General features: G+C 35.3%; 1 protein-coding gene across 6 annotated transcripts in view; it reads left to right on the forward strand.

Annotated features, from left to right (window-relative positions):
- The window catches only part of DIAPH3 (diaphanous related formin 3), a 508,403-nt gene that overhangs the window by 279,389 nt on the left and 216,804 nt on the right, over positions 1-12,210 (forward strand). For all 6 annotated transcript variants that reach the window (XM_086710920.1, XM_025923546.2, XM_086710913.1 and 3 more), the window contains one exon: positions 7,785-7,914. In XM_086710920.1, the coding sequence (XP_086567046.1) occupies positions 7,785-7,914 (130 nt within the window). The remainder of the gene's footprint in view (positions 1-7,784; positions 7,915-12,210) is intronic.

Here is a 12,210-nt window from a genome sequence, read left to right on the forward strand (position 1 = left end):
CACAGACGGGGAGAAAATCCTTGCAAAACGCATATCTAATAAAGGACTTCTATCCAAAATATATAAATAACTCTTGAAATTCAACAAGAAAACAATTAAGAAATGGTCAAAAGACCTGACCGGACACATCACCAAAGAAGATTTACAAATGGCAAATAAATATATGAGCAGATAGCCAACATCATAGTCAGCAGAGAATTGCAAGCTGAAACAATGAGACAACGTACACATCTATTAGAATGGCTAAAATATGAAACATTGGCAAGTTCAAATCCTGGCAAAAATGTAGTACAACAGGAAGAGAATGCAAAATGGTACATCTCTGTTGGAAGACTGTTGGGCAGTAACCAAGTTAAACATAAATTTAGAATTCAGTGATCACACTCTTACTTACTTTTAACGCCTTACTTATTCAAAGGCGTTGAAAACCTGTGCACAAATGTTTATAGCAGCTTTATTTGTAATTGCCAATATTTGGAAATAACTAAGATGTCCTTCAGTAGGTGAATGGATAAACAAACTGTAATGCCTCCGTACAATAGAATAGTATTCAATGATAAAAATAAATGATCTCCCAAGCCAAGAGAAGATTTGGAGGAAGCTTAAATTCATGTTATTAAGTGAAAGAGGCCAATTTGAAAAGACTACATACTGGATGATTCCAAATATATGTATGACTCTTTGGAAGAGAGAAAATTATAGAAATGGTAAAAAGATCAGTGGTTGTCAGGGGTTGTGATGGAGAGAGAATACAGAAGATTTGAATAAGAGCACGGGGAGTTTGGGAATTGGGTGGGTGAAACTCTTCTGTATGATGGTATAATGGTAGATACATGATCTTCATTGTCAACCCCCCTACAACTGTAGAAGGCAGCGGATCTTAAGAATAATGTCATCAGTTGTGACAAATGTACCACACCCATGTAAAATGTTACTAATAGGGAAATTTGGATGGAGGAGAGGGTATATGGGAGCTCTGTATTTTCTGCTCATTTTTTTTTCTGTAAAGTTGAAACTGCTTTAAAAAAATAAAATCTAGGATTTAAAAAATAAAAGGTAGAACATTCAATTTAAAATTTATGTATTTGGTCCATTTATATTAATTAAAGAATACTGAGCTGTTTTAAATGTCTTGTGGATAAGGAGGCTATATAAATAAACAGAACATCGAACAATACAGTAGATAATGTAATAAGCTAAAATTTTTACTACAGTGCAAAAATTCTTTGAACTCTGCAGTTTTTGTAGTTGCTAAAATCCAAAAGAAATAAATTAAAAACATAATTCAGGGAAAGTGGGGGGGAGTATGAAAGAAACTAGCTTATAATTATAGAAATCCACATTATATAAAGCATTTTCTTATTTAATATTTAAACTCTCGTCATTTTAAAATGAAAACCACACAATGAATAGAAATTATTTTCATATATGAATATCACAATTTGTCTAATATATTTTTTTACCTAATATCATTTGATCTCTACTTTAAAATCATTTTGAAAGTTTTATTATAGGTAGTAATAGTTATGGCAGTGACCTAAATGGTGTTAAGCATCTTATTTTATTTAAATTAAGATTTTTATTTCCATTGTAGGGAGATAACCAATCTTTTCAAAAAAATTAATCAGCATGGTGATTATTTTTTTAATGCAGTTATACACATATCAAAAAACATTATTCATTGTATAATTGTGGTTTTCACCAGTGAATTTTTCCTGGCACATTGCCCTTCTTATCTAAGCAAATATGATATTTTTTTTTTAATAGTATGTGTTTACACACCTATTTTCATGGGAATACCTTTAACTTCTATTTAGAGTTCCTATTTCGTACGTTCACAAATCCCTTTATTCTGCATAGGATTTAAGATGGAAAGTGATGTTCGTACGTATACTTGTTCAAGTCTGTTAAAGGTTAAACTTAACAGCTGTCTTTTCATCTAAACGTATTCGAATAATATTTTGTCAGCACTAATCTATTAGCAATGTTGAAAGACTTGCTGTTTCAGTGATAAGATTTAGGTGACATTTTATTAAATTTATAGATACAACATTAGAAAGAATGGCATGCTCTCAGAACTAGAAATGACCTCAAGGTAACAGGTGTCTCTTTTAGAGGCTTTTCAGGCTAAAATTAGCAGGTTGTAGGGCTTCAGTATTTTAAATTGCATCTGTTCTTTTGTTGTCTTACCTGCCATTTTTGTCCACCGTGGTTTTGAGAAATTTGTTTATTTTGACACATAATAATCTAAAGATTTTTGTAGAGGAACTGTATTTTGTAGTAGTTAAGAACTTAGGATTCAAGCAGACATGGGTTCAAACCTTGGGCTTATCAGATAGTAGTTATATGACCTGGTATATGCTACATCATCTCTCAAGTCTTTTTTCTCCTCTTTAGTAATGTGTATAATACTAGTTCCACCTAAACATGTTTTGTGTTGTAAGCACTAAAATATATCCTTTTTGACTAGTTCTGGCCTCAGGGTAAGTGTCACATAAGAGCTACTGCTATGATAGTATCGGTGGTATTTGTGTTAATGGCATTAATATTAATATTGCCGTTATTATTTATAATAAAAACTGATCATTAATATTATTTCTAATATTAATCATATTAATTGCCATACACAAGTTAGGGTCTTCTAGAATGTTCCTGGGGCAATTACAGATTCTCGTAATTTTGTCATTTTTATGGTGTTCAGCAATGTCTCCAACATCCAGAGCAGTAGTGCCGTTTTGATACATACTTAGATAATAGAAGCATAATAATGGAAGTAGAGCTACTGATTTGGCAATACTCTTATGATTTAAGTATCATTAGTCAAAGAGTGTGGGACCTTTGGATTCTGAGGATCACCAAAAGGATACTCAGTTTTTATTTTAGGAATTTTTCTTGTGATTAAAACAATGGAATATTCTTTAAATATCATCCGAATTTGTGCTGAATGGCTTAAAAATATTCCAAAACACTGCATTATAGCTACAAAGGAATTCTACTCCAGAGTGACAAGTAGGCCATGATTTATTACAGGATCTTCTTTTAACGTTATTTTGTCTGAAATGAACAGAGCAGTTGAAGAAACTCCATCCATCTTTGTGTTTATTTGACATCCATGCTGCATTAAATGTACCTCAAAGAAACAATATACAAATAAGAAATTCTACTTAACAGTGATGATTACTCATCAGCAAGATACATCTCTTGGCAATAAAACAAAAGGAAGCCTGTCAAGCAATGTCTGTTAAAATTTAAATAAAGCATAGTTTTTAAACCTAAATGAATTTTTAAAGCAAATATTTTAGCTTCATTTTCTCTCCAAGAGTTAGCGTTACAAAGTGTGCTCAAGTGAACTGTTCTTTCTCTCCAACAAAATTAGCACCATCCCCCCAGCTTTCCTTATTCTTCTAATTCAGTTGCTGATTATATAGGATAGGAGTAATTAGTGGAAATAAAATGTGCCCCTTTTGTTCATGTTTATCAAAAAGTGAAAAAAAAATTGAGCAAGTTTGTAAAAAGACTTTGATAAATATTTTGCGCATTTATGCTTCTGGGAGGTGCCCTTTTTTATCCTTTTTTATAAAGTGACATGGGGGAGAAGTAGAGGAGGGAGTAGAGTAATTGATGCAGGAAGAATAACTTTGTGTACTTTTTCCTGAGAATGTTAGGACCTGAATGAAGATTCTCTACCCTGGAATTTAAAGCCACATAGCAGTTTGTAAATGAGACACCATATGTTATCAACAAACAGTTGCCATCCTTGTTTCTTATCTAAACTTATCATTTATTAGGTTTAATTTCAAATTTATTTACTTGGGAATTTTATTTTATTTTTTTGGTCTTACGAATGTTAAATACAGATTCTAAAAGGATGGGAGAATTTTGCTTCCATTTACTATTCAGTGGACATACTTTTGAATATTAGACTGTTGCCAATACGCTACCTGCTAAGCAGTTGATGTTTTCAGTAATATAGCCAGAATAACACTCTGCCCCATAAATTACTGTCTAGCTCTGTGATGGTCTCTGAACAACTCGAATTTTTGTTTGACTTGTATACTTAACATTTACTAAACTGGTAGATGCTATAAACTATATTCTAGAATTCTAATTCTGAATTTTTATTGCTCATGAATAAAGATCGAGATTGATCTCATTGGTTGTTGTTAGATCACAGAGATTTCTTCATACATTTAATCCTAGCGGTGGCTCGCTATTTAGTTGCATCATACATAGTACTTACTGGAAAGCTCTTTGAGGGCTTTGCAAATTACAGAGGTAGATGGTGCTTGTGCTAATCAACATTCTACACAGGCCGTGTATCTAGTTTCACAGGAAAGGGACATGGTTGAAGGGGAGGGGTGTAACCGGCAGCAGTGGGGAGCTGAGAGTCCACAGAAGGGATGCTATTCCCAAGGCAGTCATTGCTGCCGGGGGGGAGGGGGAGAGAAGAGTTTATTTTTAAGGTGTTTTAAAAAATAAAAACAAAAGACAGCTTTTATGCTAAGTCTTGGTTGTACAAGAGAAAAATTATTTATGAAACTTTGCTACTTTTACTCTGGCCTTATCCATTAACCATGATAGTGTGAAGGAAATTACGGATTGAAAGGTAATTTAATAAATCCGATTGGCATTCTCAGTATATGTGAAAACAAACTGAAAGATTCTAACGGCCGTTAGCATGCAAAAATAACTTGTGAACTGAGATTACAACTACTTTAATTCATTTTTATTCTAGTATTTTTTTTTAAGTTTATTTATTTTGAGAGAGAAAGAACGAGGGGGGAGAAGGGCAGAGACGGAAGAAGAGAGAGAATCCCAAGCAGGCTCTGCACAGTGTCAGCATAGAGCCCAACAGAGGGCTCAATCTTAGGAACCATGAGATCATGACCTGCGTCGAAATCAAGAGTCGGATGCTTAACCGACTGAGCCACCCAGGCGCCCCTATTTTAGTATTTTTAAAATTAGATTTCGTTATGTCTATCAACACTTGAGTCTGCTATAATGTATACTTAATATTTTTGGAGTGGAAAGCGAATTTGGAGTCTCTTTTTTCTGTCCAGTCCCATATTCTTATTTTATCTGTGTGAAAACTGAACTCTAGTAACTTACCAGTGACCATGTAACTAGTTAAAGGCACTGTTTAGCATTACCAGGTCATCCACACGTGTTAGTGGCAATTAATCTAGCTAGTTAGCCAAGTCCTTTTTTGAGGTATGCTTTTTGAAACACTCAGATGGATGTTGTGGTTTATGTTCCTTTTAAAAAAGGTATCAAATAATGGATTGTGTCCTATCAGTCAGTTTTTAAGGTGCCATACTTAAGGAATCATACTTTTGATTTGCGTGTTGAAAGGCCAGTGTAGCATTTAAATCTATCACATGAGTAATCATGAAACTCAGGTTGTGTGGGAGGGTAGCTCTGTATTTCCAGGAATAAGATATTTTTGTACTAATAAGTAATGTGTTTGAACATTTGTGATGGTAGAGTTTATCTCTCCTAATTCCACTATCAGATATTAACAGTTGTTTGATACTTGTCTGATAATGATATGAAATTTAGTGATGTAGAGTTTTAAAAAAATTACATACACACCCACCCCCATTTGAACTGTTGGAAAGGAAGCAAGGAAACAGGGCTGTCCACAACTAGGTATACCAAGAATTTCCAGCTCCAAATGAACTCTTTGTACAAAAGAAATGACTTTCCCCCTTTCGTATGTATCTGCTCTGAATAATTACTCAATTATAGGGAACACCACCAGATGACATGTTTGTTTTCTATTCACCCTCAACACCCCCATCCCCAGTTACTACACAAAACCTGAGCTGGCTTCCATTTATTTTTTATGTTTTTCGCATCATTACTTCTCCCTTCTGGTTGCATGCCTTGGCCATTTCAGATTAGAATTGTCTACTCTAGTCTTCTCTTCAAGCCTCTGTCCAGCTTCCTTTCATTCTGTGTACTGGTTTGCATTCATTTGATCAACTGTTTAGCTTTGGGGGCTGAGGGCTCACAAACTGGTGACCTAGTCCAGTATGTTCCTCTGAGTTCTAGTCAGACATGCTCAAGAGTTTACCCACCCTCGAGGGAGAGAAAATTGGTTCTTTGGGAGCAAAAGTATCTTGCTGTTTTTATGTGCAAAGCATAGATGTACATGCAGTACATAAACAGTTACCCAGTATACCGATGATTTAAAAATTTCGTAAGTGCACGCAATTAAGAAAAAATGCCTAAAGATGCTCCTTAGCCAGCAATAATGAACGACAAAAAAAGGTTGAGAAGCATTGTTTTACACCTGTATCAGTCTACATCCTTGTTGGGCATTTTTACTTGGATGTCACTTAAAAGCTTTAAACTCAACCTGGCCAAAACTGAAACTGGTCTCTCTTTGCCCACCCCACCTAAATTTGTTTGTCTGTCTTTCCACTTATTCCAGTTAATGGCACCGCCTGGGTTTCCATGCCCCCTCCATCCTGTTATCTCCATCCCCAAGGCACTGCCTCTGCTCAGGCCTTCTTTCCCTGACTGAATTATTGTTACAGCATTTTAAAGTTATTCATCCTGCTTCTGTTCTTACCTTTGCTTTTCGTCTTTCATCCACACTGCACTAGAGGGAACTTTCTAACTGCAGGTCTGGTCATCTCTTACCCAATTTAAAAACTTCCAATTCTGGGGCGCCTGGGTGGCTCAGTTGGTTAAGCATCCAAATTCAGCTCAGGTTCCAAATTGATCTCATGGTTCGTGGGTTGGAGCCCTGCATCAGGCTCCGTGCTGACAGCTAGGAGCCTGGAGCCTGCTTCAGATTCTGTCTTCTTTTCTCTCTGCCCCTCCCCTCTTGTGCTTGTGCTCTCTCTCAAAATTAAATAAAGATTAAAAATAAGTTAATTAATTAAAAAATACCCCCCCCCCCCGATTCTTAAGGATCAAAATCTTCTTTCCTTTGCATGGCATACATTTCCTCCTGTTTTCTGGTCTTTTCTGATCTTCCCAGATTTATATCTTTGTACGCTATCATCCTCCTCAACACACACTTTTATTTTGGAGTCATTCAGACTCCTCAAATGTGTCATTTTCTTCTTCATCTATGGCCTTTTTAAAATGCTGTTCCATCTGCTTGTGATGCTGCACTTTTGAATTTTCTTCCTCCCTTCCTAATCCCATACAGCTTCCTGTCTACCAGTGTTCAGTTCAGATGTCCTGTCCTCTTAGGCATACTTTGTGATTATTCTTAGTGTACTCTTTGTCACACCAGGGTAAATGTGTGTGTGTGTGTGTGTGTGTGTGTGTGTGTGTGTGTGTGTATGTAGGTATGTATGTATTCCACCCCCCCACTCCCCCCTAGTAAACAGCTTCTTGAGGAACTCTGTGTCTTTTTTGTTATTGTATCTTTGTATCTCCAACTCCTGCAGTATCTAGTAGGCATTCCATAAATATGTGCCAAATTAAAACAAAGAAACTAACGCCTGGGGTTGTTTTAAGTACTACTATTATATAGACTTTCAGGTTACACTGCTGTCCTAAGTATTTATCATACATTTGCTGCATAATAAATTGCATAATAGATTAAACTTATACTTTCTTTCCAACAAACGTTAATGACGTTACTTAAACCAATTCATAAAATGTAGCTTTCAAGTATTTAAACCTTTGCAATTCAAAAACAGGATTAACTAATTTTACAATTGACTTAGCTTTTACCTATAAAATGTAGTATTAATGTAATATAAATAGGCAGAATATCAAAATATTTTTTACTGTTTTTTTCTCCCTCTCATCCTATTTAGCTAAAGGACACGAAATCCGCAGATCAGAAAACAACACTACTTCATTTTCTGGTGGAAATGTGTGAAGAGAAGTACCCTGATATCCTGACTTTTGTGGATGATTTGGAACATTTAGACAAAGCTAGTAAAGGTTTGTGATTTTATAGAAAACATTTCACTGCTTTGGGTCTTCAGTTAGTACGCAAAGACCGAACATAGTGCCTTTTATTTGAATATACTTGCTACTTTGCCACAGTGATTTACTACTGAGTATGTCATTTTAAAAATAGAATGTCATAAGACATTTATTTTATGAGTTATCATTATTGGAACTATGAGTTTAATGGTTTTATATTAGAAAATGAGGCCTGAATTAAAAAATACATTATTTTGTAGTTTAAACCTTATGAGTTCCTACCAGCCCCACCCTCTGCTGCTCCCCCCTGCCCCCCCCCCCCCCCCCCCCCCGCCACCGCTGTTGCTGTTAAGATGCTTCCTTGGTTCAGTGTCATTCACTTGGGGACAATTGTGTATCTGGGCCAAGCCCCAGTAATCAGTGGCCCCAGTTAGCCTAAGTTCTGAATCTATCTCTATCCACATTGAAGGGACAGACTGCATACTTTGTCCTAGCAGAGAAAATTCCATGCAGTCCTTTCTAATACCCAGATAGCTAACCTGCTTCTGGTCCTTACTGGACTTAGACCAGGTTGCAAAGGGTCATGAGAGGATAGGACCTGGTATTAATAGTTGGTTATAATATGATTTGAATGCAATTTTTGATCACTTAAAGAATCTAGTTTTTATTTATATATCATTGATTTTGTGGAAAACATTTTACATGCTTCAACAACCAGTTTATGAATACACATTTGTATGAATACATACATATACGTACATCCTTTTTTGGAAGACAACTCATTTGAAGTGATGGGATATCGTTATTCTCACTGTGTTGAGTCCTGGTCATTAGAAACGTCAGACTATTTTTGTAATCAGTTTATTCCCTTCTTAAAATTGGAATTTGTCAACTTAAGGATACTTGTTTTTCCCCTATATTTTAGTAAATACTTCTTCTTAAACAAACAAACAAAAATCACTTTTATCATTTTCTACTTCCTTTAAATAGTTTCCTGAGATGTAGGTTTCTTTAAAGTATCTATCTCATGCAAGCTTTTTGAGGGTGGGAGGGGGTTAGAAATAATTAGTCTGGATTTTTAAGACCCAAAATAAACTTTTCACTTTATTTTTTGATCTTGCATGTGAATATAACAATACTGAAATTACTTACTTTGCCCTTGTGCTACCTTAGAATGTCCTTGGTATAAGAAGATAATGACCAAGTATATATGCGTGCATTTAAATGGAATTTAAGAAGGGAAGATAATCAAATTATTTTCTCATATGAAACAATGAGATAGGGCAACAGGGCACAGAGGAAAAAAATATTAAAAGTAACTCTAAGTGGTTGATTTATTAATTCAAGAAGGTAATTTCTCTAAAATGAGATTTCTGAATTTTTGGAATAAAATGTAAGTAAACAGGCTGAAAGAGAATTGAAAGTGGATGTTCTTGATGAATGGTAAGCATGATAAGTTGAAGAGAAATAGATGAAAAAGTTATGCATAATGCCTTGAAGTATAGAGAAAGTTCTTTTTCTGGAGAAAAGAAAGCTGAGTAGTTGATACATTATATCAACGTTAGGTCTTTGGCAAGAATTAAATCCATGCAAGCCTGTTCTGATAATAACAGTTTGCATGTCTGACCACTTCTCCATCTTTCTTCCTGGTTCTAAAACTGAACAGTAAGTTGGAACATACTTCTGTTTCAGATGTACTTTTTAGGACAGAGTTTATTTTCTACCAGTTTTGCTCTAAATTAAGTTTTTAAAATGGCATTTATCTATTTTGACTCATTTGATTGTACTTGAAATTCTCTATAAATATTTTAATATTTTGCTTTTGAAAACTATTTAAATTTGATAAGGGCTTACAGAGTTGTAACTCGGTAATTAGATTCTTTTGTTTGTTTTCTTTTTTGGTGTTTCTGTGGGGGCATTCTAGGGCCTTGGATGCTTCTCATTTCCATCTGTTAGAGCGGAGGCGTGCATATGTGTGTAGGTCAGCAGACAGTGTGAATGCATTTCACTGGGAGCAGCCAACTTGATGTTTGAAATAGAAAAACCATCACTGAGATAGATATATATATAGATCCCGATATAGATATGGATGTAGATATTATGTAGTATAGGTGATTGTTGAGCATAATTTCTTTGTGTGATTATATTATTCTATTAATGAATGAGAATTTATAGGAATGAACATGAGTTTTGGATGAAATGAGTCTACATTTGCTTTGGAAAATTTCAGTGATTTTATATTATATATCATCACTTAAAAGTTTCCATATTTGAAGTCTCCTCAGTGAGCTATCACATGAATTAAAAAGTACCTTTGTTTCTGAGACATAACAAATCCTGGCCATTAAGTCCTCGTGGATCAGCAGGGGGATCTTTCATTGCAACTAATGAGCTTACCCGTATGACAATTTTCAAAAATCTACTTCATTAGGGCTGCTTCTTTTCTAAGAGATAATGGCTTACAGCTTTTCTGTTGTATTTCACTGAAAATATTTTGGGTTATTATTGTATTTCTATATACCATTGCAATATTTCTTTTTTTTTCCCCCATCCTGGACTTTTAAGATTGAATACATTGTCTCTTATCTAAACAGTTGAAGTTTAATGGACTCTAATCTGTGAAGGTTCTATTGATTATTTCACAAGAACCTGCTTCATTATTAAATTGGAATGGTATTTTATTAATGAGTAGAAAATATGACAAAACTCTGTGGGTTGGGGGAGTGTTTTCAGGTAAAACCAAGGTCAGTTTATAGTGTCACCTTGTTCAGCCCTGTCTCTTAGGGTTCTCATACCTCTGCCATATATCTGTCTTCTTCCCTAGGTAGTCTAAATTCTAGAAATGCCATGTAAGTCCAGTCTGTAACTCACTTATTCATTTGATAAGCCTGTGTTGTATGATTGCTCAGTGTCAGAAACGGTGCACTTGCTGCTGGCCCAAGGTTTAGCGTCTGTGTCTTGGTGGAACCCAGGCTCCCTCATTGGCACCCGGCTCCTGTTCCACGGGTTCCTCTTAGATTCTCAGTACCCTTCACTTCCACCTCCTGTTCAATGCAACTTCTAAGTATTGCCATTGTTATAAGCCTAATACTGAGCCCCACTATGCATAAAATACGGCTCTTAATTCCTACAGCCTTAACTTCTTCTCCCCAAATGTTATTTACTTGAGAAAATCCTTTTTAGTACCTTTTCTTTTGATTTCCTTTTTCTCATTCACCTTGCCTCTCTTCAGCTTTCAGCATGCCAACTGAAAGCCGCGTGGTGGATTTTAAGTTAAATTGTGGAAAGTGGCAGCTGTGGCCTACGATGTTGCCTAGCTCTCTCCTTTATCGAGTAACTTAGAGTAAATGTCACCTTCCCTCTGGTGCTTTTTCCTGGTCGTTCCTGGGAGCCTCCCCTAAGTTTCAGCGTGCTCTACTCTTTCCTTATGCATAAATACATACGTTTTCCAGAAAATTCTTAGACCTTATTTAAGATCTAGGAGTCCAGCCTGGAGACTGTTGCTGGAGCTTTTGGAGATGGAATTAGCTTCTAGAGAAAGGGCAGCCTTCAGTGAATTGTCAGAGTGGATTTAATGATTGCCCACTTCTAATGTTTTTCACTTTTTTCCATTTCCATGTGTTTAGCTTTCAGGAGCATTCTTTGATGTCTTGTATTTGATTTTTGTCCTCTTCATTTTATTGACTTCTCTGCTTTTAAGACTGTTTGTTTGATTTTTAGCTAGTAACTCCTTGCCCTGACCCAAATATTTGTCTAATCAAATACATCTCCAATTCCAAAGCCTTGTGACTTTCCAGCATTTTATGATAAATGGCTTACTAAATACCAAATGTTTATCTTTTATTCACCTACTGTGAACACTTAGAACACTTCATTTCCAGGTGGCAGCCACCTGGAAATGCCTAGTGTTTGGAATTTCAAATTCATCTGCTATAATAAGTAGAAAGCATTTTCGAAGGCTCCCATTGACCTCCTTGTACTATAGACTTCTAAAAATGCCAATTAAATTTATTAGTTTGATATATATTTTGAATATTCAGGATTAATTATGAATTCAATCACATTTTACACATTCCATGTGTACTGTAAATACATAAAAATATTCATTGTGCGACAGACTTAATAACATAAATAGCATTGTGTTTGTTGGAACCATTCTGTCATGGAAGTCATAGGTTACAACCTCATAATTTTGTGAGATAAATAATTCAGTTGATATTACAGACCAATTGTAGGATATTAGAGTTTTCTGAAAATACACATTTGTGTGCATTTCTGTCAATACAGTGAAATAATTTGAAAGAACATGGT

Source organism: Puma concolor, chromosome A1 (assembly GCF_028749965.1).
Source record: "Puma concolor isolate L17-30 chromosome A1, mPumCon1.1.hap2, whole genome shotgun sequence".
NCBI lineage: Eukaryota > Metazoa > Chordata > Mammalia > Carnivora > Felidae > Puma > Puma concolor.